Source organism: Mya arenaria, chromosome 2 (genome assembly GCF_026914265.1).
Source record: "Mya arenaria isolate MELC-2E11 chromosome 2, ASM2691426v1".
In the NCBI taxonomy this organism is placed as follows: Eukaryota; Metazoa; Mollusca; class Bivalvia; order Myida; family Myidae; genus Mya; species Mya arenaria.
In genome coordinates this window covers 60,821,484-60,849,360 of record NC_069123.1, presented here as the reverse complement: position 1 = coordinate 60,849,360, position 27,877 = coordinate 60,821,484, and the positions used below count along the sequence as shown (strand labels likewise).

The 27,877-nt window shown below is 35.0% G+C and overlaps 3 protein-coding genes across 3 annotated transcripts; 2 read left to right on the top strand and 1 right to left on the bottom strand.

Moving 5' to 3' along the window:
* The first annotated feature begins 3,234 nt into the window (after positions 1-3,234).
* LOC128246736 (uncharacterized) lies at positions 3,235-7,329 on the top strand. Its single transcript, XM_052965135.1, has 2 exons — positions 3,235-3,611; positions 4,865-7,329. The coding sequence occupies exons 1-2, from the start codon at positions 3,286-3,288 to the stop codon at positions 6,198-6,200; spliced, it is 1,662 nt and encodes a 553-aa protein (XP_052821095.1). The 5' UTR covers positions 3,235-3,285; the 3' UTR covers positions 6,201-7,329.
* A 5,135-nt stretch (positions 7,330-12,464) lies between these two features.
* On the bottom strand, positions 12,465-26,570 carry LOC128216433 (carnitine O-palmitoyltransferase 1, liver isoform-like). Its single transcript, XM_052923002.1, has 13 exons — positions 26,532-26,570; positions 26,212-26,233; positions 25,646-25,707; positions 25,308-25,406; positions 23,957-24,006; positions 22,001-22,085; positions 21,124-21,233; positions 15,969-16,035; positions 15,652-15,741; positions 15,025-15,095; positions 13,647-13,899; positions 13,079-13,232; positions 12,465-12,571 (listed from the first exon to the last, which is right to left on the bottom strand). The coding sequence occupies exons 1-13, from the start codon at positions 26,568-26,570 to the stop codon at positions 12,465-12,467; spliced, it is 1,209 nt and encodes a 402-aa protein (XP_052778962.1).
* On the top strand, positions 17,851-20,364 carry LOC128219907 (uncharacterized). Its single transcript, XM_052928071.1, has 2 exons — positions 17,851-18,400; positions 18,634-20,364. Exons 1-2 carry the CDS (start codon positions 18,060-18,062, stop codon positions 20,027-20,029), a joined length of 1,737 nt encoding a protein of 578 aa, XP_052784031.1. The 5' UTR covers positions 17,851-18,059; the 3' UTR covers positions 20,030-20,364.
* Positions 26,571-27,877: the final 1,307 nt, after the last annotated feature.

The window sequence follows — 27,877 nt, the reverse complement described above, 5'->3', positions numbered from 1 at the left end:
CCAGGGACCCCAAACTTTGTAGGCAGGGGGTCATCACCAGCTGATGGACTCTATTGATTTTTAGGTCAGTGGGCCAAAGCTCAAGGTCATTATGGCATGAAGCTAAAAGTCTGTTTCAGATCAAAAACAGAATAATGCTTGTGTCAAGGGACCTCAAATTTGAAAGGCCTGTTGGTAATTACCGGTAAATGAGCCCTATAAATTTTAATGTCAGTAAGTTAAATGTCAAGGTCGTTGTGACCTTGAGATTTAAAACCATTTCCGATGAATAACTGTAAACAAGAGGGCCCTATATCACTAACGTGATAAAATGACCAACAAGTCGGTGGTTATAAAGGACTTTGATGCCTAGGAAGTAAGAGGTTGCTGAGAATTTGATGGTTGATAAGGTTGTTCCTTGTTAAGGCAAATCAAAAGTTTTACAAGGGAAGTTAAGACATTGTCAGCCGGTTGTTTCCAGGGACAATGGATGTGATGGCAAAGGAAGCGTTGATATGGCAATACATGTAGGTAGTTGCTAAAGAAGAAAGTAGTTCATGAGGAAATCATTGGTTTCTAAGGAAGTCATTGGTGGCTAAAGTAGTTGTGGTTGCTAAGGAAGTAAGTGGTTGAAAAAGATGTAATTGGTTGCTATGGATGAAAGTATTTGCTTATGTAATTATTGATTTCTAAGGTGGTCATTGGTTGCTAGAGAAGTTAATAATTCCTACGAAAATCATTGTTTGATATGGATGATAGGATTTGGTAACGAAGTCATTGAATGCTTAGAAAGTCTGTGTTGCTAAGAGAGGTAATGGATGTTTAGGAAGTCATTATATGCTGAGGAAAATTGTTTGTAAGGAAGTCATATGTTGGTATGGATAAACCCGGTTACTAAGAAGTGAAAGGTCGCTAAGGAAGTCATTGTTCCTAAGACAGAAAGTGCTTGCTTAGGAAGTGATTGGTTCCTACGGAAGTAAGTTTATGTAATATATCGGATTTCTTAGGTAGTCATTGGTTTTATGGAAGTCATTTGTTGCTAAGGATGTCATTGGTGACAGGTCGTAAATGGTTGCTCAGGAAGTAATTTGTCGCTTGGATAGTCATTGGTTGCTAAGGAATATATATTTGTTGCTAAGAAACTTATTGGTTGCTAAGAAGTCATTGATTGCTATGATTAAAGGTAATTTCTATAGGGGCAAAGGAAGTCATTAGTTGCAAAGGAAGTCATTGTTAACTAAGATGTTAAATGGATACCCGGGAATTTTCTGATGTTAATGCAGTCATTAGTATATAAGGAGGTCATTGGTTAATAAGGAGGTCATTGTTTGCTATGATTGAAAGTTTTTGCTTAGGTTATCATTTGTAACTTTTGATTGGTTGCTAAGAAAGTCACTGGTTGGTACGAATGTAAGAAGTTCCTTAGGACGTAAGTAATTGCTAGGGAAGTCATTGGTTGCTAAAAAAGTTCGTAGTCGCTTAGTTAAAAAGCGGTTGCCAAGGAGGACATTAGTTGCTAATGACTAAAATGGCTTTTAAAGAAGTCATTGGTTTCCAAGGTCATTTGTTGCTAATAAAGAAAGTGGTTGCTGAGGAAGTCATTGGTTGCTATAGAAGTCATTGGTTGCTTAGTAAGTGGCTGTTAAGTCATTGGTTACCACGAAAGTAATTAGATGTTAAGGAGGTATAGCTGGTTCTTGGAAAGAAAGTCAAGGAAGAAAGGTAAGAAGTCATTGGTTGATAAGGAAATCATTGGTAGCTTAGTGAATAAGTTGTTAATAAACTTTGAACTTGAACTTGTTAATATAAAGGCCAAGGATGTCATTCTTTGCTAAGGAAGTCGTTGGTTGCTTAGATGTAGGTAGTCACTCACCACTACACGAGGCCACAGACCAACTATCAAAGGTCTTGGTCTTGTGGTTTCAGAGAGGATTTTCGAAAAGTTTATTTATGAATATATAGCAATCCTGGGACCCCCAGGGCAGGGCCAGCTTCGACCTAAGAGGCATACTTTTAACAATATTTATGAAAAAAACTACTTCATAAGGCTACATACCAACAATCAAAGATCTGGGCCATGCGGTTTCAGAAAACAATATTTTTAAAAAATTTACCTTAAGAATATAGAAATCATGTGACCCCTGGATGGGGTCAGCTTTGACCACAGGGACAAAATTTGGCCTTGCGGGTTCAGAGAAGACTTTCAAAATGTTTAGTCTACAAGGATATAGCAAACCTGATACCCCGGGCGGGCCAGGTTTGGACCCAGGAGCATTATTTGAACAAATTTGTCGAAGAACCATTACATAAGACATGATAAGACTACATACCAAATATTAAAGATCTTGGCAATGTGGTTTCCGGGAAGAATATTTTTAAAAAAACTAGATAAGTATAGAGAAACACTGGACAACCCCAGGGACATACTATAAACCCTCTTGGTGGAGACATAAATTAAACAATTTTTGGTGAAGTACCACTACATATGAGGCTCCATGCCAAATATCAAGGGACCTTATGGTTTTAGACAAGAAGATTCTAAATTGTTGAAGACGGACGACGGACATCCGTCACAATAACTCACATTGAGCACATCGTGTTCAGATAAGCTAATTATCGAGTGAAAAAATGCTGTACACCTATAGATGAGTAAAAACATGTAACCACATAAGTTGAAATTGTTCTGTACTAAAGCTGTTTCAAAAGCTGTCAAATAGGCTTATACTATATGTAGGATGAGGATGAGGGATGAGGTTATATTCAGTATGTATTTAATTTGAAACAAGTACATGTGTCTTTTTGTGTGAAAGGTCATATCAAGTAACTGATTAATTGTATGTTGTGTTGGTGGCGATAATAAATGATATAAATACTATTTTGGTTCATTAACTTTTATGATAGTTTCAAACTTGTATCGAATTAAGAGTAGTCAAGATTTATCGAACACTTAAAAGCAAGTATTTTGGCTAAATGAAATAAGATACTTAAGCATGTTGCACTGAAGATTTAATGAGAAATTTAGGCATGAGTCACCATGTCAACTTAAATGACAACCACTAGACGATATGGGCATTTAAAGCAATCATTACATGTCAATGATTGTAGTTGTGTGATAACAAAGGTTATAATACATGCAGTTTTTTTGCGATCACGCGCATCAACAATTTGAACTTCCCTGATTTTAAAGATAATTTCATTTTTGGAAAATAAAGTGGGCGGATGTCTGATATAAATTCAGTATAACTTGAGGTTTGTAACAATTAGTACGCATTTGAAACATTGCATTGAAAACACATAGTTCTCAACATGGCATCAAAAGATGCACAACCTTCCACACACTCATTGGAGAGTGCCTCAGAGTTTGAGAATGACTTTGACTGCTATATGTGCCTTGAGGACAATAAGAAAATCGAGGCCAAGTTCTGCTGCGTGGACTGCTCCAAGTGTTACTGTGATAAATGTGTCATTTATCATAATATACTACTTAATAAGCATACAGTGCTTGATCGTAGCGATGTGAACAAGTGGGTGAGCCAGGCAAACGCGTTTGCGAGGTGTGGCCTTCACCCGAGAAATGTCGTTGAGATGGTTTGTGAAATTCACGGAGAGCTTTGCGTCACCTTCAACCATAAGTATGTGCTTTCCATTTTCTTGATAAAATGTTGTATGATTAATTTCTTATTACATATCGCATATATCATACTCGAAGCATGCAGCCCTGCATATTACATATAGGCAGAATTTAATAATTACTAGGGATGCAAACGAATCGCAAAATTGATATTCGAATACTCGGCAATTCTTTCAATCGAATATTCGATTACCCAAATACATCTGTTAGAAGTTGTAGTAAACTAGTAATATTGTTGTTATGCACCAATGGAAGGTCTTTCCGTTAGACGAGCATCCTCATTCTGGGATGGATCACTACTAAATATATAAAATATATATATGGAAAACCCAAACCAACTCGGGAACTAGTAAATTATAAAGAGAAAACATATGTGAATTTGATTCTTCTGTTTAACATCAATAGAGGAAATATATCCTAAATGGTTATACTATTCAGTTACATTTCAAAGCACGAACAGTGCATCGAGACATTGAAAACAGTTAAAAGCACATACCTGTAACTGCATTATTGAAGCACATGTCAAATATAGTATCACGGCGATTTAAGCAATGTTGCACAGCTTAATTGCAACCAGAGTCCAAAACAACACATTAGAGTGAAGGCCGATTCCTTAAATCCTTAATTGGCAAAGGAATTTAAATTTACTGAAAATAACTTTAATTGTTGGTGTCACTTGTTTAATAGCCACTTTTTTATACTATACGACGATATGTCCCTAAATGCAGATGGCGCGTGTATAGTGCATTGTCATCACATGCACACCTCCAGCATTATGGGCCAATCGTTGTAAGACAAACTAACTTTATATACAACAACAGTGTTGTAGGCAAAAGGTTGTTGTTGTTTTTCATTCTATTTATTCAACATTAATTTTTCGAATATTAGAATACCGACTTTGACATTCGAATACCAAAAGTTTGATCGAATATTCGAATATTCGTTTGCATCCCTAAATTAATTACCATCAAGGTGCTGTGTAACTTATTCGAATTAAATAAGGGTAGCGGTATATAAACATGACATGAGCAGGATTGCTGTGAACATAATGGTGACGTACACGATGTTTATATTTAACATTAATCAGGTGAATTAAGTTTTAAGTAATGTGTAGCAGTGTTCAAATACGGATTCAATGACTCCCTTCATGACAAAAATATTGTAAACATTATAATCATCAGTACAGAAATTTGAGCGTATACATCTCTTTAAATGCAATGCTATAACTAAGTAATGTATTAACTTTACCAACAGGATGTGCCGCAGCTTCCGCCAGGTAAAAGACCTGGCCAAGGGCATACATGAGATGGCTGACTTCAAGCAGCTTCCTGCCAATGTTAGCAAGCTGACATCCAACATAAACCAGGTCATACAGGACATGAAGAAAAAACAACAATCCGTGAAGGAATCTGGAAAGTCCATGCTGAAAGAGATAAATGCTCTGAGGTCAGCACTGAACCAGCTGCTAGATGAGCTGGAGAAAAGAACTGTGATACAGATGAAAAGTGGCCTGGCTGATCTGGATGACACACTGCAGAAGGATGTAGACTCCTGCACACGCATACATGACCAGATCAATGACTTTCTGGACAATATCCGGTCAAATGACAAAGGCAGCGAGCCAAACTCTTACATTTGTTACAGGAAATGCCAAGATAAGATGACAGAAGCCAACAGTCTGCTCCATAAGATGTCCAACAAAGCAGAGATGTCTGTGTCCTTTAATCCTGATAATCGTGCTAAACAACTTTTGTCTGATTTAATGACATTGGGGGAGATTCAGACTATTGACACGCAGAAAGTTTTTACTGTGAAAACCAAGCATACATATTCCGTTCGACAGAAGACAAATGATAAAACCTGTGATATTACTGGTATATCTGAACTACCAGGAGGAGACATCATTCTGACAGACTCAAGTAACTCTCAAATTAAGCTGTTGAGCAGTCAATTCGATGTGATAGCCAATTTGGAGGTTCCAAAGTATCCACAGGACATATGTCACACCACAGGGGACGAGCTTGCCGTAGCTGTAAACTGTGATGTAGATAAAAGATATGAGGTCCACTTTCTGACAGTGTCGACTGGCAAAATCAAGAAGATCAGGAAGTTCACAGTTGACCACTCGTGTTTCTCCATCAGACAACACCAGGGTCAGCTGTATATAGGCTCCCGCACTGCCCTGTACCTCTACACCACAGTTGGCCAGCTCATCACGACAGTTTATGAAAACACATCAGGATACATCACAGTGAACCGTTTTGCATTGAGCAGAGATGGCAGCAAGATCTACGTTCCAGCCTCAAGCAACCACAAACTAATCACCATTGACCAAAGAGGCAACATTCTGGCCACTCTGGATGACCCTGATTTTGTCTGGCCATGTGGTGTACATGTGAGTGAGAGTGGACATGTCTTTGTGTGCTCATATGACTCCAACACAGTGTCGCAGGTTGACCTGGAAGGCAGAAAAAAGCTGGCTACTCTTGTCAGGGAGGGCAGACCAGAGTCAATCTGGTACAGCACACATACTAGCAGGCTCATTGTGGCGGGATCGCAAGATGATATTGTGGTGACGGAACTGCAATAGTGTGGTTAAAGTTCCTTGTGTTTATAACAGAAGCTTAAAGAAGTGTGTTGTTTTCTTTACAAGAAATGTAGACCTTCTTGTGTTAAATGTAGACCTTCTTGCTTATGAAACCATCTGATGTAAAGAAGACGATATAAAATTACAAGAGGGTCTCAAAAACCGTCAATATTGAAAATGCGACTAGAAAACGTCATTTTAACCAGAAAAGTAAAGTAATTCACAAAAAAATGTTCCAGAGTCGGTAAACAATCAATAGCACAACTACTTAACAAGCTCATCGGTTACCATGACTTTAAAGACCTCTCGTGGACCAACATTTTGTCATCAATTGTTCAGACCTGATATACGGTCCTCTGACTGCTAACTATAAATGGTCGAATGATAGACAATTATATATTAATTAATAGAATTACTCAAGGACATTTAGCTTTACTTAATTGATTGCAGGTCTCAAATAGGAATCCCTCTAGTACTGAAGAAATCTACCCAGAGTAACCATATTCTTAAAAATTATAATTAACAATGTTGATATCCAGACATCACCTCCACTTAGACCAACACAAAACTCTACCAGAGGTCACGAACGCCAATACATCCAATATCAGCAAATATATCATATATATCAGCATAAATTCTACCAAATTTAATTGTTCTCTGGAACCGACTCACACCTGATGCCAGCCCACCATCGATTGGTTCCAGTGTGCCCTCGAAAGACAGGAGAGAATTAAGCCTTAACTGTGTGATGTTTTAGTCGTGTTTATTCATGCTGTATATAAGTATATATATATATATATATATATATATATATATCCCATATATATCCCATTGATGTTATTCGTTGTGATGTCTGTGGACATGTCAAATGAAGCTGTTTAACATGTTATCAGCTCAGTATCAAATCACTGATAACTGAAGGATTTGAGAACCTGAAGGACACTCGGTCTAATTTTTAAACTCAACTGTGGGTAAAAGGGTACATTTACACAGGCTTTATTTATCCTTTTGAACTTAATGTATAGAAAAAAATATTATTTGTTTGCACTATCTGTTTTGTTATGTTTATGTTACAGTTTGTGATATGTTTGGTTGTGAAGTTTTGAAAGATAATAAACATCATTAAAATAAACGACATTGAAATACCTCCAACCAATTTTCTTTTTCAAAGAAGGGGGTGCACATTCTAACTTGCCATACACTTCTAAACCTGTTTCGATTTTATTATAGTATCAAAATACGATTTCCTATGCAACATTTTAATCCCCTGCCGAAAGGCGACGGGGTTAAAATAGTGTGCGTGTCTGCATGTGGTTGGGGGAGGGGGGTCTTGTCCGGAGCATAATTTGACATGCAACAGCTGTATATCATTGGGAATAAGTGCAGTGCACGTAAACCATAATTCTGTGATTAATTTTTCTACTTATTTTTTTCCCGGAGCATAACTAACCCCTGTTTAGTCTTTGAGGTATAGACTTCAAACTCATTTACATATTTATCTCTCACAGAGGAGAATTGCAGCGCACATAAACCATAACTCTGGCTGCAGTATTTTTGAGTACATGCCCTTTGTTAATTTCATACTTATTTCACACAAAACCTTTGAGGTAATAACTTCAAGCTTCATATACATATAGATCTTATCTAGGAGAAGTGCAGTCACCAGAAACCATAACTCTTGCTGCAGTATTTTTTAGTTATTTCCCTTTCTTAATTTTCAAGCTCATTTTTTGTCCAGGGCATAACTTTGAAAAGTCGTTAAGGTATTGACTTCAAACTTCAGATACAGATAGTTTTCATTGAGAGGAAGTGCAGCACACAGAAACTTTAACTGGCTGCAGTATTTTTAAGTTATTGCCCTTGTTGATTTTCATTGTTATCCTTTGACGTAAGGCGCAGATGGCACTGTTATAAATTCGTCCAGGGACTCAAGTGTTTTGTTTTTGTTTCAAAAACCAATGTGAGAATGAGATTACTCTTGACGGTCCAACTTAACTGTATAGATAGCAATTCCTTTACGTGCAGGTAAACAAACAACTCTTATTTACAAAGCGAACTACCCCGGTGATTCACCACCCGTTTATCTAAAGAATTGTTACGGCTGACCTAAAGTTTTGGGGGAATGTACATATGTACTAAATTGAGTTATGGGGAACTTGTCTGGTGCCTTGGTTTGTCTTGTAATGAAGATGCTTAGCTTTAAGAATGACTGTGTTTTGTGTAGGGGGTTTAAGCATTATATATGTAAGAAAAACACACACTTAAATGCATTCTAGAATTATTCTAGAATTATTTTCGTCACGTAAGATAAGAATAGTGGCCTGTACTATAATATAGTACTGTTAAGACTAAACTTGACAGTTTGTGCACTTAATGTGCACTAGAGATGCACTACAAGTGCACTCCATAGTGCACATAAGTAAGGCAAGGGAAAGACAATTTAAGACAATAAATATAAATGAGATACTCATAAAGAAATAGGAGGACCACAAGAAATAAATGTTTAAAGCGTATATAGGCATCATTGTATGAATGGTAATATTACTATTTATCCCCCTGGTATTAAGGTAAACTAGACCAGCAGATCCCCTCTCATACATAAGTCGAACTTGAGCCATTTCTTGTACATTTATTGTGAAATGAATACATAACAATATAAACTAAGCCATCATGCATATATGACCCCAAATCACATATATACTAAATGATAAATAAAAAGCTCAATCTACAAAAAGCAGCAATACAAAGTATTAAGAAATGCAAGTAAGTTTGCAAACAAGCAGAATTATTCAAACGATGATTTTAATGACAAAGACAGTTCTATATATCGAATATTGGTGTATGAATTTACATCAGGAACACAATTTCAGGAAGTAATCAATGTGATATAAATGTATGATCAAGAAATAAATGTACGTAGATGAAAATAAATACCACAGCCGATATAATTGTTATGCAAATACATGATCATACAAAAGAACAAAACTATTACATGTACATAAACAGATGCATGTGCTGGTTTTATATGAAAACAAAAACAGAAACAAATCTAAACACAGCATACAATACCAAAATGTTCATGTTGAATCAATATTTTTGCTTTCATGAGTCTTATTGTAAACACTTAGCAGGGGACAGTTGTACATGTATTATCAGAACGCTCTCAAATTTCGTTGAAAAACAACAATATATGTGATGCTTTATGCAATGAGCAATTTTTATACCAATATCTTTCTTCGTAACAGATATCTATCCATACGTTTAGTCATTCCAACTAGCTTTACAAATGCTTGAAGAAGACCCTATGCTTTTAATCTATAACTTAGATGGATATTTGGAATGTAACAAAGTGTTACAAAAAGACACATTCTGCCTCACACAGCTGTTGTATTATTGCTCGTTACATAGTGAAACAGATCACGATCTAACTATGCAATTTGCCCGTTTACGCAGCAATAACATTAGATAGGTTTTACCAATATCTTTGTTCGCACAAAGCATTTAATCTACTTATACCTTCATCAGTCATAAAATTACATAATGCAAAATAAGACAGATAAGGGGTGGTTTTAAACAGGTCTGTAATAAACACTTATCACAGAAAGTAGATTTACAGCCATTTGAAATGATTTGTATATAAAAGTAATATATTAAAAGAACTTTACATTTGTAAACATATGTTGAGTTTATCACCAATTAAAACAAATATAACAGAAAGAAAACAAAAAACAAATAAGGTTTGTGAATCATTTAAAACAAACTAAATCCATGACTTTGTGTGGCACATAAAATAATCTATAACAAAAACATATCTGTAACCACTATCAGACATACTGATTGACTGCAAGCTTTTGCCACAACAAGAACCCTCTTAGTTCATGTTGAAAGCGTTGTGCTATACAATGTAAATTGTTAGTAAAATAACAACAATTTTACCATTTTGAATAAGCTTTGTGAACTCTGCACTCCTTAATACAGGCATTAAAACTAGCTTTTACAAAGGGACTCTCATATTAGCAGTATTTACATGGCTACCTCCATCCTCGGTACGTTGAACAACAAACATGCTCATATCTTTAGACCAGTTTGCACAGCCTTGCTTTCTCATAGCTATGGACTACTTTGCACAGCATTGCCTGCTCATACTTATGGACCAGTTTGTACAACATTGACTGCTCATATTTATGGACCAGTTTGCACAGCCTTGGTTTCTTGTATCTATGGACCAGTTCACACAACATTGCTCATTTTTATTGATCAGTTTGCACAGCAATGCATGCTCATATTTATGGACCAGTTTGCACAGCATTGCCTGCTCATATTTATGGACTAGTTTGCATAGCGTTGCCTGCTCATATTTATGGACCAGTTTGCACAATATTGCATGCTTATATTTATGGACCAGTTTGCACAATAAGTGTACATAATGGTGTGAGAGATTCACAGATGAAAATACATCTGCCTCTTAAACTGAAAGCCAGAACAGACTATAATGACTTTAAAGTGAAGAAAGCATTTACAGGGATTCATTTTCCTGCACTTCCCAAGTCTGTCCTGAGGACTCATTATTCCCAAACACGTACATCCTGGAGATGCACTTTTTTCAGTGATATATATGCATATAGTAAAGCTTTGGACTGTTAGGTGTGTGCTCAGGACCCACGGTTGTGAAATGTGGAGTCCTGAGCAGATTTAAAAATGAATCACAGCAGCAAACTACATGTGTACATTAATAATAATTAAAATAACGCATCATTAAAACAACACTAAACAATTTTAAGTCATGCAACAAATCACTTGTCAATAATATTTTCATGAGCCATTTGTGCTTAATATCAGGATAAGAATGTATGCTGGTCATCAACATATAGTGGTAAATCATCAGTCACAAATGATATTTATTTCACTATACATAATTCAACCATCTTATCAATGATGTTTCAATCAATTTTTCGAATGTTTTGTTCTAGGTTGTAATGAGATATTTTTTTACCAAAAAGTTAAGTTGGAAATAAATTAAAGCTGCACTCTCACAGACTGAACGTTGACTTTTTTTTTTTTTTGTCTTGGAACTAGCCAATGTATGCTAAAATGAATGTAAACCATTCATATAAGACTGTTGACAAAAAATAGTCTCAGATTTTTCTATTTAAGTTAAAAATTGCATTTTTCTTAAACCGTAAATAATGCTTTAAGCCATTAAACATTAGATTTCGAACTGAAATATGAAAATCTGGGATCTCATTTGTCAGCAGTCTTTTATCACTAGTTTGCAGAAAAATTGCTTTTTCCAAGACAAAAAATAACAAAGTTGTAAAAACGGTAAATCTGTGACAGTGCAGCTATAAGGTTTATTTCAAATTGCAAGAAATTATATTTCTGACACTCGCTAAGTATCCGCGGAAAATCTTGACCTTACAATTTTTTGTCGTATAAACATTGATAACATAACAGAGTTTTTCAATACAGTTATGGTTTTAGCTAATGAGTAAATGGAGGATGCTGCACCCTGCCATTTTTGGTGCCCTCAAGGAGACTGACATGTGTACCCTTCTGCCTTCTAGAATTGAATGCTTTAAATAATAAAATTTCTTTAATTTAGTAATAAAACAATAAAACATTTTCCATGATACTTAATACAAACAAACTTAATATATCTGGCAGTTGAAAATTAAACTACTTCAATTACTCATATTTCACAAACAATTTTTGTCATTATTACAATATTGAAGTTTTTCACATCCTGATACAGTGTGCCCTTTTAACCCTTAGCACCCTGTTTCTTTTCTGCAGCAGCCTGCCCTTTTTAAAACCTGGCTTAAACAGTAACAATACTATTAAAATAATGGTGCTTACATTTTCAAACATTTAAAAGTAGACTATAGACTGTTAAGAGCACTGTAAAAAGACACCTAAGGTATAAAATATATAAAACATTTAGGAAGTAAGTTTTCAATGGCAAACATGAAATATATGTAAATGAAAATCTTGCTGTTAACTCTTTAAAAATAAAGTACAGTTTGATGTAAGATAAACACCATTCTAGATTTCAATTGTTTTAAAAATACATGTTACTCACAGGGATGATTTCAAATATCACTGGTAAAGATTCACATTATCCTGCAAAACATTTTAACAGTCTTTATAGCTGTGTAACTTCACTAAAGGTATATTTAATCTGTAAGCTACATGTGTAATCATCACCACATTGCAATGCCTAATTGTTTAAGCTTACAGAATGTCAAAATAAAAAATATTTCCTTCTTTTTAATTAAGCAGATCCCGTATTTCATTCATGGAGTCCATGATGGCGTCGGTCATTTTGTGCGCTGACGTCTCCTCGGAGTACTTGTTTGCGCTCACATGGAAAAGGACTGAAAGTAAATAGTAGCGTAACATGTGATAGTTTTTTGTGCTTAAGGTAAAGAAACTGATGAAATACACATACGGCCAAATTTTTAGAACATTGTTTACATTAACAATGTGATTAACTAAATCGATATTAATGTTTAAACTTGATATATAGGATTATGTTAACTCAAAAATATAAAGAACAAGCTGTTTCAAATCACTTTAGAAATACTGCAGATCTCCAGTGGATCCATTAATCTTTCAGTAGCAGTAACAATTGGACAGTTAACAATTTTGTTAACAATGCTGTTAACTTAAACAAAGTTCTCAACAATCAGTCCTACATGTCATATTGGACTTATATTAAATTCTATATACTTGGACTTAAAAAGAAATAAACACTTCAAGCAGTTTCGGTAAAAGCACAAAAATAACTTTCTATGTTTTGTTTAAAATTTCGTTTACTGCGTTAAAAATAAGGAATTTTTGGAATGCTGTATTTCAAAAATAAAATAATCTACTGTACTCACTGAGATCTTCTCCAACAATGATATAGGAGACCCCATAGCCATTTGGATTCACTGCAGCAAAGCCGCCACCTAGACACGACTTCTCCTGCTTCCATATATCCGTGTACTTTGTCGGAGTCTGAGATGTGCTCAATACATCTGGCATGAACATGTACTGAAACACAAAATAACATAAATATATAACACATGAATTTATTTCAATGCCATATTTCATTTTGTATCTATTTAATTTAACGCCAAATTTATTTCTGAAATGAAGTTCAGTATGAGAGTATCAATATAAAGTTATCAATTATAGTCAAAACTCGCTTTGTTGAAGTCATTGATATCTCGGAGATAACAAACATTTGATATAACTGAAATATAAAATGTGTAACTGAAAAAAAAAAAGTTTTACATAACCGGGACATCAAGATTTGACATAGCAATTTTCGACTGTATAATCAGTCATCTGTTATAAAATTAACACCAAATTCTATAGCCGGATGTTACAAACCATAATAATACTCACTAAACGATTTCTTATAGATAAAGCATCATACTTTAGGGCCAAATTAGTATCTTGTACCTTGTTTTTGAACACACTGGGGAGCTCCATCTGAAGTTCTTTACAGCAGGCAAAGAGCCCAAACATGTGACGATCCCACCCGAGCCCTACCACGGCCTCGTTCTTCAGCTTGGTCTGTGCGTTGATGGCCCGTTTCAGTAGCAAGATCTTCTGTTCCCGAGTTGTCCCTTTCATCAGCGACATGGCCTTGCACCAGGCTACTGAAGACTCTGTCACTGGTCGTATTGTTTCAGTACGCCCATCAGCAAACATTCTGCATGAAATATTACATAGTTGATCATGGTTGTTCTCTATATCAAAGGCATATTGTAATCAAGATATACTCTGCTAAATGTTCTGTTAACTTCATGAAATCATTAGATTTTAACAAGTGCACCACGAAGGGAACACCAAATCTGGCAAACTCGCTAATCTGTCGGGGGGTTTCCGTGAAAAAAGCGGCAGAACTAGAAAATATTTACAGTCAGGGTTATGGGCCTTATCATACACGTGCATATTGTTTTTTACAACATGTATTCCACATTTTATTTGAATATCTTGAAAGTTTTTAAATTATGGCCATGGTTCTAGTTTTTGCAAAATGCTGACGACACCAAGCCTATCATATTACTTTGACCTTTTTTATTTGAATAACAGACAAGCTAATAAACAAGAGCTGCCACAGGGACAACCCACTCAATTATTCTGCCGCTTTTAAGTTAAATGATTGCAAAGTTTTGGTTTAATATGCATGGGTCACTGTAAAATTAGATTACATGAAAACCTTTACCAAAATTTCTAAGTTGAATAAAAAACAGCCATAATTTGCATAACAAGTATATGCAAAAAGAGTTATTTACTTGATGTATTAGCATGATGGATGGTTAAGAACCCTTGTATAGTATAAAGTTTCAATGCAATATATGAAGTAATTGATGATATATTGACTTCTGTGAGCTTTATACAAAACCTTAACCAGAATTTATAGGTTTAAAATATATCCAGTAATGAGTTATCTAACCTGGTCATTTAAGTAGGTTTGATGGTTAAGTACCATTGTATAAAGTCTGAATGAAATTTCAAGTAGCTACTAAGATATTAACCTATGTGTACTTACATGTAAAAGTTTAAAAGTAGAATATCTAAGTCAAATGATAAAAGGCCATAATTTGTATTATATATGAGACAGAGTTATCTAACTTCATAAATTAAGTAGGTTATGAACAAAGTTTGAATTCAATACATGATGTTTTTTGCTGAGATATTGAGTGCTAACATGCAAAACTTAACCAGTGTGTGACGCTTACTCATATGCTTGGGTGAGTAGGTATAGGTCTCCATATTTTTTTGAATAGTTGAGCTAAAATTGTGGTTATTAAGAAAACCATAAGAAATCTACCTCGTGGATGCAGACTCATATGTTTTCACACATTTTCCATTCAGCTTAAAGTATGCCAGTTGAATCGCCATCTGAAAGTTAAACAAATATATTTCATTTACCTTAACACAATCACCTTTAATTAATACATGATCATTTATGTTCTATTGTTTCCGGAGTAATGGACAACCTGGTTTCACTATGTATGGAAATAATAACAACACTTGTTTGAATTGAAATAAGGGCATTTATTCTAGAATGCCGGAAGTTTAAAGTTATTTTTCCATATCTGGACAATACATGATCATTTATTTAATACATGGAATGAATTCAAAGTTTTTGCTTTGATTTGAAAAATTAATAAAGATAATTGTAAAGACCATCCATGGAATGTGCAAATAAACTCCTCAGCCATAATAATTGGGGCATTTAAACATTCATAATGTTATATTCATGTGACTTTTTTTTTTGTACAATTGTTCAAATTTACATCTAGAGTTTAACATTTATAATTGCAAGCATTAGCTGTCAACACCAATACTTTGACAATATGCTGACTTTTTCTAAAAGAGGAGCTGAGTTCTGTCACAAACTTTGAGAGTAATACATGTATTTTCTAGATTCAAAGACACATGTCCAGGAGCTTACCTGTATGTATCCATCAGGACTGAGCCTCTTGGTTTTGATGAAGCCTTTGCCATAATCCGCGAACACACTCTTTGACACAAAACCGTTCGCCTGTGATCAAATCATAACAATGTTAAATATGATGAAACCATCTCTGTCAAATTTAACAAGGTGCATCATTGTACACATAAAGCACAATCTAGATATTGGTACTGTTTTTGCATACATATAAATAATGAAAAATAACAACAACAAAACAGAACACAAAGTAATTTGTTTACATGTATCTCTACAGTGAAACATAAACATGCAAACTATTAACAGCATGTATCACATACCAGTTTCTTGAAGTGTTCAAGAGATTCAGTGATTTCATTTTCAACATCGCATAGGTCCCATTCAAGTCTGAAAATATACATAGTCTCTTATTACAGTTCACTCCTAACACTTGGTAGATAAATTTTAATGGGTTGATATAAAACAGTAATAAATTTATGACCAAAGCAAGATTATCCCCACACTTTGGGATTCAGACAAAAAATAATGAAATGAATAGTTGACTATTTCAAACACAAATATGGGATTTTTTACCTCACCATTTTAAGTTTGGGGCCATGGCCTTTCTGAATGGGATAAATGTGTAAATTTGACTAGAATTAAGAATCTAAATTTGCCTTGCAATGAACAACAAGAGCTGTCACAGAGACAGCGCGCTCGACTATTCCGCTGCTTTTCGGTGTATGGATTGAAGATTAGATTAGATTTCAATGCAATACATGATGTGCTGAGATATTTGCATAAATTGAATTGGAAAATATTTGAGGTGGTACGCAAACTTTAACGTAAATTCTAAGTAGAAAAAGGGGCATAATTTTGTCAAAATGCTTGAAAGAGTTACCTCCTCCTGTGTACAGGTTGGGAGCATGATGGTGAACAAGCGTGCTAAGTTTCAAAGCCAGATGTCAATGGACTTTGAAAATATTTAAGGTGGTACGCAAACTTTAAAGTAAATTCTAAGTCGAAAAAGGGGCATAATTTTGTCAAAATGCTTGATAGAGTTAACCCCTCCTGTGTACAGGTTGGGGGCATGATGGTGAACAAGTGTGCAAAGTTTCAAAGCCATTTGTCAATGGACTTTGAAAATATTTGAGGTGGTACGCAAACTTTAACGTAAATTCTAAGTAGAAAAAGAGGCATAATTTTGTCAAAATGCTTGATAGAGTTACCTCCTCCTGTGTACAGGTTGGGGACATGATGGTGAGCAAGTGTGCAAAGTTTCAAAGCCATATGTCAATGGACTTTGAAAATATTTAAGGTGGTAAGCAAACTTTAACATAAGTGGTTACGCCGACGCTCGGGTGACTAGGATAGCTCTCCTTATTCTTCGAATAGTCGAGCTAAAAATGCTTTAAAAAATGGACAAAAACAAATACAATGTGATAAAGTTTGTTTCTTTGTTTCTATGCCAACTCTTCAATACATATATGGTTTGGGTTTATTATTATCATTATTATTATTTTATTTATTTATTTTTTAGAACATAAAATTGAGAACTTTTTTTTTTTACTTTTGGAAAAAAAATGAATCGGGAATAAGGCTGACTTTGGCCCAAAACTGGTTAGAAAGAACATAGTAAGTTTCTTTTGTAAGATTTGACTGTCCCTGAAACTACCATACCAATAATGAGGGGGCAAAAAAACTTTACAAATCTAGTTAAGTTTAAAGGCTATGGGGGCATCTTATTACCAATCATACTGTAAAATCAAATTTTCTAATCAATTATTAATGGGTTTAAAGAGAAATATATTGAAACAGAAAGTTCTGCTGATAATTTTACTTATGCTATGTAAAATTAACAAGTTAAATCTTGAATTCTGTTTCTGAAACTCACTCAGTATTAAGTATGAAATCATGATCTTATTATATTTTGTTGTACGCTCATTGATACAATGATCCAAATCACCCAAGGATGTCTATCTTAACCACTGATTTGTGTGATGAAATTAATAATATATTTTAAGAAGGTATAGACATCTAGTTTCTTTCAGTAATATATATTTATATTCATATCTATACTTCTTTGCTCCAATAGTTCAGATCAATGTTGAAGTTTATTTCTTTGTGCATGTAGTTGTATGTTAACAAAGGATGGTAAACTGTTAGCATGAAATTGAAGATCATTTAAGTCAGATTATTCAACAAACCGTATATAAAACTGTCTGTATCATTATATAAAACTGACGGTATCATGTTACCCAAATGTTCTTTCTTGTGATCACAAAAAAGTCATGCAACTTCCTAAATGTGATTGAAGATCTTTCGAATTTTGGAGAACGGAATGGGCGAAAATCTTGATTTATTTTGATATGAATATAGATTATCTAAATACAACTCTGAAGAATTAAACTGGAAATTACAAAAGTTTCAAAATGGAACTGACAGGTGCAAAATCTTTAACACACTCAGTGCTGAATGCCTCCGATGGTTTAATCCATGACTTTGAATGCTCCTTGTGCCTTGAGGACAATGTTAACACCGAGGCCAAGTTCTTCTGCAAAAACTGCTCTAAAGGCTACTGTGTTACATGTGTTATTCATCATAATAAACTGTTTAAGAAGCATGCAGTGCTTGGTCGCAATGATGTGGACAAGTGGGTGGGGCAAGGAAACGCTCTTGAGACGTGTGACCTTCACCCAACAAAAGTCATCGAAATGGTTTGTGAAGATCACATGGAGCTTTGCTGTAGCATCTGTGTCTCCCTTAACCACAGGTATGTGAATAAATTGAATAAAATATTTCTGTTGTGGATAAAATGTCCACTTACACAACAAAATTTTACCCTAGACAAATGGTTTTCGCATTGAATCAAAACCTTTTGACACCAAAAACAAGAAATATTATTTATACATAATATAAAAGTAAACATGTTATATCAACAATAAAGAAATACAATTTTATAGACATATATTTATATTCATTGCATTGTTTGACTGCATCCAATAGGATGTGCCACAGCATTAGCCTGGTAGAAAACCTGGCCAAGGGCATACATGAGCTGGCTGACTTCAAGCAGCTTCCTGCCAATGTTAGCAAGCTGACATCAAGCCTGAACCAGGTCATACAAGACATGAAGAAAAAACAACAATTACTGAAGACATCTGGGAAGTCCACTCTGAAGGAGATCAAAGCCTTGAGGGATACACTAAACCAGCTGCTAGAAGAGCTCGAAAGGAAGACAGTTGAACAGATGGACAGTGTCCTGGCTGACCTTGATGAGACGATTCAGAAGGACATTGACTCCTGCACAAACATTCATGGGCAACTGAAGGCCTTTCTGGATAATGTCCAGTCACAAGACAAAGGAAGTGAGCCCAGCGTCTATATTGGATACAGAAAATGTCAGGACAAGATGGCAGACGCCAAAAAGCAGCTTCATGAGATGGCCATCAAAGCAGAGATGACTGTGTCCTTCCAGCCTGACAACCATGTTGTAGAAATACTGACGGACATGCTAACACTGGGGAATATCCAGGCAGATACTGCAAAAGACGCTAGAAATCAATCTACTCTGAGTAAAGAGCACTTGGACACTCTGAAAGCTTTTACTGTGAAAACCAAGAAGACATATTCAGTTCAGCAGAAGACAGATGATAAATCCTGTGATATAACTGGTATAACTGAACTACCAGGAGGAGACATTATACTAATAGACTTAAGTAACACTAAAGTTAAGCTGCTGAACAGCCAGTTCCAGGTGATAGGCAGCTGTGAGGTTCCAAAGCCTCCACATGACATATGCCATACCACAGGGAATGAGCTTGCTGTAGCTATAAACTGTAATGAAGTCAAACGACATGCGGTCCAGTTCCTGAGAGTGTTTACAGGCAGCCTGATAATGACCGAAAGGTTTTCAGTTGACCATTGCTGTAACTCCATCAGACACCATGAGGGGCAGCTGTATGTGGGCTCTTACACAGCCCTGTACCTCTACACTGTAGCTGGCCAGCTCATCAAAGTGGTATATGAAGACAAATCAGGATACCTTACAGTGAATCATTTTGCTCTAAGTAAAGATTGCAGGAAGATTTATATTCCAGCCTCCAAACGCAATTCATTGGTCACCATTGACAACACAGGCAACATTCTGGACACTCTTAAGGACCCTGGCATTAACTGGCCACAAAGTGTACATGTGAGTGAGGGAGGTCAAGTGTTTGTGTGTTCATCTGGTTCCCACACCGTGGTGCAGGTTACCCATGACGGCGGGCAGAAACTGGCTACACTGGTCAGACAGGGAGATGGAATAAACTGTCCAAAAACAGCCTGGTACAGCACAAACACTGGCAGACTCATTGTGGGTGGAGAACAAGACAATATTCTGGTGGTAGAACTGCAGTAGTGTGATGATTGTTTTTAGTGTATATATTTTATCTTGCAGACATCTGGTTTTTTTTCTTGTTTCAAAAAATCCAACCCTCCTTGTATTATAATGTATACAGAAATACAATTCCTAACTCCTTGTATTATAACGTTACAATTTGTGTAATTGCAGTCCAAAATATAATAATATAATAGTGATTTTTAACAATGAAAACGTTTGCATATTGGTGTTGTTTGTTTAGATGTCTCTGCAGATGTAGATGGTGACTTTACTTGTTTACTTGCTTGGCTAAAATATCACATAATCTTCAAAACTGAAACTTCATCTTATAAATACATATGCATATAAAGACATTAAGTTCTTAAATTATTATTTACTGTTATTTGATCCCTGATAATGGGTGAGTTTTGAGAAAATTCCTGTTTACCATTTCTCAATTGTACAACATATTATTTTGAAGTAAATGTAAAAAAATGATAGAAATTTCTTTAAAATTGGCAAATTTCTTAAATTTCATTTACAATTTCACAAGAAGAAAGTGTTTTTCAAATTCTGTTTACCACATAGTTTTTTATGAATTTAATCTTAAACAAAAGTGTCTGAGCAAACACTTACATTAGAAGGGGCAAGTTTTTACAACTGTGTATTGTCTATCAAGATTCTCATTTGAAAATCTTACTTAAAGCTGCATTCTCACAGATTGACAGTATTGGCATTTGTTTTATTTTGGTTTCAAAAACAGCTGATTTTTATATCAATGCCTTCCAGCTAGTCATTTAAGTTAAACCACTATAAAACAGCTTGTCATTGTCCGGAAAACTGGCAAAAACTTCATTTTTCTTGAAGCCTTTGTAACGCTTTTAGCCATAAAACGTAATATTGCCTCATTTCAAGACAAACGTAAAAAAGTTGTCAAAACTGTCATCTATGACAGTGCAGCTTTTAGAGTTATGGCAAAGGTAAATATATATGCCATGGCAATGCAGACAGCTCAGACTATTTTCTTTAAAGAAACAGACGACCTGAAATTGTAAACACTGTTCGTGGCTTTTAAATGATGATATATTTTTATGCTTAAATAAAGTAAAATTGCCTGATATATTTGAACTTACTTGGTTGGTGTCTGTAGTTTCTGCACAATGGCCTCCGGGGCTTTGGGGACACTTCCATCTTCATTGTACTGCTCCTTGGCCAAAATGTATTCCCAGATGCGACCTGGCATCTACAAGAGAACACAATACCATGGGATACATTAAACGCAAATGAATCTAGGCAAACTTTGATGTAACACACCAATCGCAAAGTCATACCCAGATACGACCTGGCATCTACAAGAAAACACAATACCATGGGATGATACATTAAACTCAAGTGCAGCTAGGAAAACTTTGATGTAACACACCAATCGTAAAGTCAAAGGTTAACCTATGCAATCATTTTTTCCACCAGTTTTACAATTTCATGCAAAAAATTACCTGATGATATTGTTGTGCATAAACTACGCTCCTGATTAAAAAGTGTAAACAATATAGGTATATTTTAGATTACAAGTCTTGATGTTATTTTGCTTCTGCTTATGGCTGTTGTTACATCAATCTAGGATGAACAATTTGCACCTTAGTTGACAATTAACCTTTAATGTATTATCCGGTACATACATGAATGTGATTGACCTGAAAGCTGAAGCGCTGAAACCATTTCACCGACTGGTTTGGGGCTGCTTTAAGCCTCAGATGGGGTAAAGCATCATATCAAGAAGCAATATTAGCTTTTTCAAAGCTCTTTTTAGGGCTCTTTTGCCTCAAATTTGAGGCAAACTGGGGTGCCAATACTAACAACAAATAAAGCAACAACCAGAGCAAATGGTCAACTTTTTTAATCAGTTCAAAAAAGAAAACCCAGGGCGGAAAGTCCCTGGAGTCATAGGATCTGTGAAAATTCCCAATTATTTTGACAAATCACTTCCCTGTACTTAGCTTAGATACTAACCGTAGCATCACTGCATGCGTGTTCAGCATTCACCCCTATTTTGCCATTGGCGTAGGAAATGTACTGGAGGGCTTTGTCAAAGTATCTGTAAAGTAGAACCCCAAGCGTTTAAGCTGCACTCTCACAGATTTACAGTTTTGACATTTTTTTATTTTTTGTCTTGGGATGAGCCTAATTTTTCATAAATATCTGCAAACCAGTGATAAAAGACAGTTCGCAGTTTTTCATATTTCCGTTCGAGAATTTATGTTTCATGGCTAAAAGCATTACTATAGGTTTAAGAAAAAAGCATAAAACATCAAATTTTGAAATTAAATATGAAAATCTGCAATCTGATTTTTTGTTAGCAGTCTTATATCACTGGTTTCCATGCATTTTCCCAAAATTTGGCTCGTTCCAATAAAAAAAGTTGTCAAATGTTCATTCTGTGAGAGTGCAGCTTTAAAGCCTTATCCACAATCTATACTTATAATGTGCAAATTAATATCATGACTGAGTATTGTATTCCAATGTTCGTTCAATTACATGGCTAACATGTATATCATTTTGACACCTGCTCTCTCTTTGCAGTGTAGGCCTATATTGTAACATAACATCTTTTTTGCTAGTAAAAATCTGGAAGCATAAATTTGCATAACTTTCCATTTCTATATTTATTTTTTATTATGTTTCACAATGCCTATTGCTGTTTCTTAAGCTTTCAGTTTCTATGGATAATGTATCAAAGTATAAAAAGGGTTAGAACATATGTTATGTAACTTGGCAGATAACCATATTTCACATAAAAAGGTAAAAAATCCCACCTGTTTCTATTATGGAACGGTGTCCTTGTTTTTTAAAACAGAAACTTAATACTTAATTAAGATCTGCCAGGTTTTTTAGAAAAAAAAGAATGGTTACAGTTTTTAATGAGTTTGGCTTTTTTTGCTAAGATCTTCCCGTTCTTGAGGAAAATAAAATGCATTATGTTTCAGATTCACAAAGGATATGGGTAATAAACTGAAAACAAGTGCATTGTATGCAAGGGCAGGTATTCAGAAATTGTCTCAGCTGAGCGAAGGAAAACAAAATAACTTCTTTTCAACCACAGTGACGGAACTAGCCATGCTATGAGTACAGTCTGTCAGTATGCACGGGTAACTGTTTTAGAATTTGTCAATGCTGAGTGAAAACAAAATACAAAATAACTTCTTTTCAACCACAGTGACAGAACTAGCCATGCTATGTGTATTATCTGTCAACATTCACAGGTCTACCATGTTTATTTTGAATGTGCACATGTAATGAATTGTATATATGAGTTATGGGCAACTTTTTTGTGGCGTTGTGTGTCTTGTTGCAAGTCTGTATGACATAGGTCTTTGTGCTTTTAAACAAGTTCATAGCTAAGTTTTTGCCTGCTAGGTTGTACTTGTATTTTCTATTGTATTAGTACCTGAGGTCCATTTTAACAGTGGTTGATAATCACACCAAGTCTATGACCATACCTTGTCTATGACCTTGTGAAACAGACCAGCTTTATCTGGGCAAAGTTATATTTGTTAACATTTACAATTTACAGATAATTAATGAGGTTTTGTTTTTTCTTTTAACATTTCATTTCATACAACTAAGTGTTTTATCAAGATTTGAAAAAAATACAGATTTTTGTTTAGATCAGATTACATGCATAGAGGCTCAATATCAATGATAAAAGTGCATATTGTAAACATGATACAAAATTAAAAACTGTCTGATCAGGAAGACACAATTTAGTGCACTGAAACCCTTTAATCTAATATACAACAACAAGTCTGTATAACTTTCCACTTAATATATAGAAAAGTCATGAAAACATTTTACAAAAACATACCTCTGAGTGCAGAATGATAAACGAAGTCAGTTATCTGACAAATATGCAGATATCATATTGAACGAGATTATTTGGCACATATTTATATCATTTATCATGTGTACCTGTTTGTTCCTTGTCCGGTCATGGAGAACATGGCTTCTTCATCCACATCCTAAAACATAAAATATCAGACCCATTTAACAAGAGAACCACTGAAAGATACCCTTGTAGCTTCTGCTTGTCTAGTTTTCCCTCGTGATAAAATCAAGAACTTGGTAAATACAGTTTTTACTGCGGCTTTCATGTAGGATCCTCGGAACCTATCAATGTTTTGTCCTAAACAAAATGTGGCAGACACGCCCGTCTTGGGATTAAAACATACCCAAGAACCATTGTACAATATGGCACATTTTGAAAATTGGAGATATTGAACAGGCAACTGTAAATAAAACAGCAAACCTTGCCAGTCCTGTTTTTAAGACACCAAGTTTGGTGGTAATTGGTTGTATGTTAGCCAAATTTAGAGATCTTTATTTTAAGGAAACCGAGGGTCATATCTCTGGAGTGACTTGGACAACTTGGCTGATAAATGAATCTGACAAAGATATTCTGCCAATAAACGTATTGTCTACATTTGGCAATGATCATATAAAAGATTTTAAAGTTATTGATCTAACAAGGGCGATTTTTTCACGTGACTCGAGCAATATGGCTGGGTAATGATCTTGTCCTAGTTATTATGCCCATACACATTCTGACCAGATTTGGTGATGATTTAACAAAGGCTTCTAAAGTAATTCATCAGACAAAGCAATTTTACTAATTTCTACATCAAAGGTGATAACTCTCAGGTGACTCTTAGAAGGGATATGGCTGGTTAGCAAAGGTGTCCTTAATATTATACCCCCACAGATTCCGACCAAATTTGGTGATGATTGGACAAAGGTTTTTTAAGTTAATCATCGGACAACATATTTGACAACAAACGCTTGTACGCCGAAGGTTACTATAATAAATTCTGTTCCACAAATGCGGGTAAACAAATTTGTACAGGTTACATTGAAAGACTTTTGAAAGAATAATATTAACAGACCAAAATCCCATCCCCCCAAACTTTAACATTAATTTTCAATATGAGGGATTTAGGCCAAAAGCAAGCCTCAGGGGCTTTAATCTCTTTTGAAGCTGATATATATTCACTTCAAGGTACTTCTTACTTTTTTTTATATGCAAATGTCTAGCATAAAATAACTGAACAAATGTATGAAGGTCTAAAATTTAAAGTTCTTGATCCATCCTGAATTTTATCATCCTGCTTTTTAGCCCCAAATCTGAAGCCTTTGTTTGAAAAATATTCAATATTGCATTCAAAATAAAATTGAACTTATTTTCATGAAAAATATTCCAAATTGCTTTAGTAAAAAAAAAGTCAGATGTATGACACCACTATACAAATATAAAAGTGACCCTGACCTTTGGCCTTTCCTCATCTAGGAAGATTATAGTCAGGCTGCTGTCAATCACTTCAAGGCTTTCCCTGTTCACATCCTTAGCCACCAACTTCTCCCGAGCCTGAATAAAACATTGTAAGTCATTAGTGAGAAAACTTTCGTACATTTGATGAAATTATAGAGAAACCCTTTCACACTTCAAGAAATTATTGTGATTTTTTATTCAAATATATGAGCATGTCATAAAATATTTCACCTTTTAAAGTTAACAATGATACCGTTAACAATGTTGTTACCTTTAACAAAGTTAAATCGACCCGATGAATATAGTTTCTAACATGTTATGGGAAGACCAATTACCTTCGCCCAGTAGTCCCTGTTCTGAGCAGTAAACACACCAATTGGACAAGTGTCCTTTGAATCTGAAGAAGAAAAGAAAGTTAGAAGAACAATTTCCTAACTGAACAAGATAACTTCTTTGTTGAATCGTAAGCTGTTTTTCCATACAATATAAATACCTAGGATTGCTGTGAAGGATACTTGTTATAAAAGACTCAATTTTTAAAGTAAATTTTTAAGTGATCAATGAAATACTAGACATCCAAGTATACATTTTCACACAATTTGGACCTAAAATTATAATTATATTTATAGTAACTATTATTGTTTAACTCTTAACAACAAAATACATTTTGTGTTTCTTCCAATCGTATGCTCTTCAAATGATTTAAACCAACCCAGGAGCTTGAACATTGAAGCAACATAAAGCTGTCACATATGTAACAGCGTTACTGTTTGGAAATATAAAAGGAATATTCACAATTTGTGGCATTTTGTGGCTATTTTCAAATTCTTTGACCCTGACCCAATTCACAAAATGTTAAAAAAAAACATTAAGAGCTGGTGGTTAGCATAAAGGTATCCACTTTTTAGCCAAGAGGTTGGATTCTGGTCTTTTTTGCATGGTCACTTCTTATTGGCGTACATGCCATATTTCTTAGAGTCTTCCCAGGGGTTTTTGGTTTTCATATAACGCAGCAAAGTTGAGCGCAATATCTACATTTATGATATATAAATGGGTGAAAGTTGGAAATCTTGAGAATCCTGAAAATTTAGCTGCGGGCCGCCTGGGCCCTGTCGGGTCCAGGGCAAAGCCCTGGTAGGGGCCCAGAGGGGCGAAGCCTGGAAGCTCCTGTTAATTAGTGGTTTTGAGTGCTTGTACAGCACCAAATCCCCAATTTCTCACCATTAGTGTCACAATCGGGTCACGGACACTACGGACCATGGACATTACGGACCAGACACTACGGACCAGATTTAGGGACATTACGGACCAGATTTAGGGACATTACGGACCAGATTTAGAAATTTACGGACCATGATTTATATTGTTTTTAAACATTTGTTTTTTTTAATTATTCACTCATTGGTCTGAAATTTGTTAATAAATACTTGAATATTAGTGCTCAGTATGACAATTATCTTTAATGTAACTGAAAAATCCCATGAAATTCCAATGTTAAACATCAATATATTTTTAATAAAGTATAATGATAATTCGAATAATAATGAATAATAATGAACGTAATATGTGTTTATCTTCTAATTGTAAATGTGAATATTAATGTTTTCATATGTGATCGATGGCTTTCTGAAATAAACTTTGAATAGTCATATTTGTTTGTTTTCCGTTTCATCTGATTTAATTGAAAGTGCGCCGTTACAATGGGTTTTCACACTTTTATGATTGCCAATTTAAGGTTGTCATTGTAATGTTTGTTTCTTTTGTAATATACCGCCGATAATTACGGGTACAATTATAACTAATTAAGGCAACAGAAATTGCCAGTTTTAAAAATCAGTTTGCAAGAATTGCAACAAACACACATCGTTTATTTAATATAAAGCAAGAGTTGAGGTTTACATACTAGGAAACTAACTAGTGAGAAATCTGTCATTTAAAAAAATAAATAAAATTTCTCACTAGCTAGTTGTTATAATGCCAAGGATACGTTGTATATATAAACACTTACTATTGTAAAGAATTTTAAAATTTAGACATCTTTTTAAAAATGTAGGCTCAGCCTAAAATGTTTGTATATGATGTATTTGAAGTGTTTGATTTTAATGCGTATGTGATAGATTCTTAAGATATTATTTAAATATTGAATTTTTAACCAGAGATTTATACATACTGTGTAGGAATATTTATATATATACAGTCCAAAGCACCCACGCTACGATTAAAGACGATATGTTTTAAATGTTATTAAATCTGTAGAAATACTGTAAAACGTAGCGTGCTCGCCGAATGGGTATAACCCGATGGCGAGAGTTAATAAGCTCACCCCCCCCCCCCTTACATCCTCAAAATTTCCTCTGCCATAAAACTGAAAAGATCTATGAGTATGCCTTGCGCTCGTTGTATCCACTGGTCTAGAGGTGTTTATGCAAACCACCGCGCCGTGGAATGCGACATATGTGAACGTTGGCAACATCTACGCTGTGGTACCGGTATATCCATTGCCCAGTATGATGCTGCGAACGTGGATGGGACCGAGTTAGAGTTCACGTGCATCACGTGTAATGATG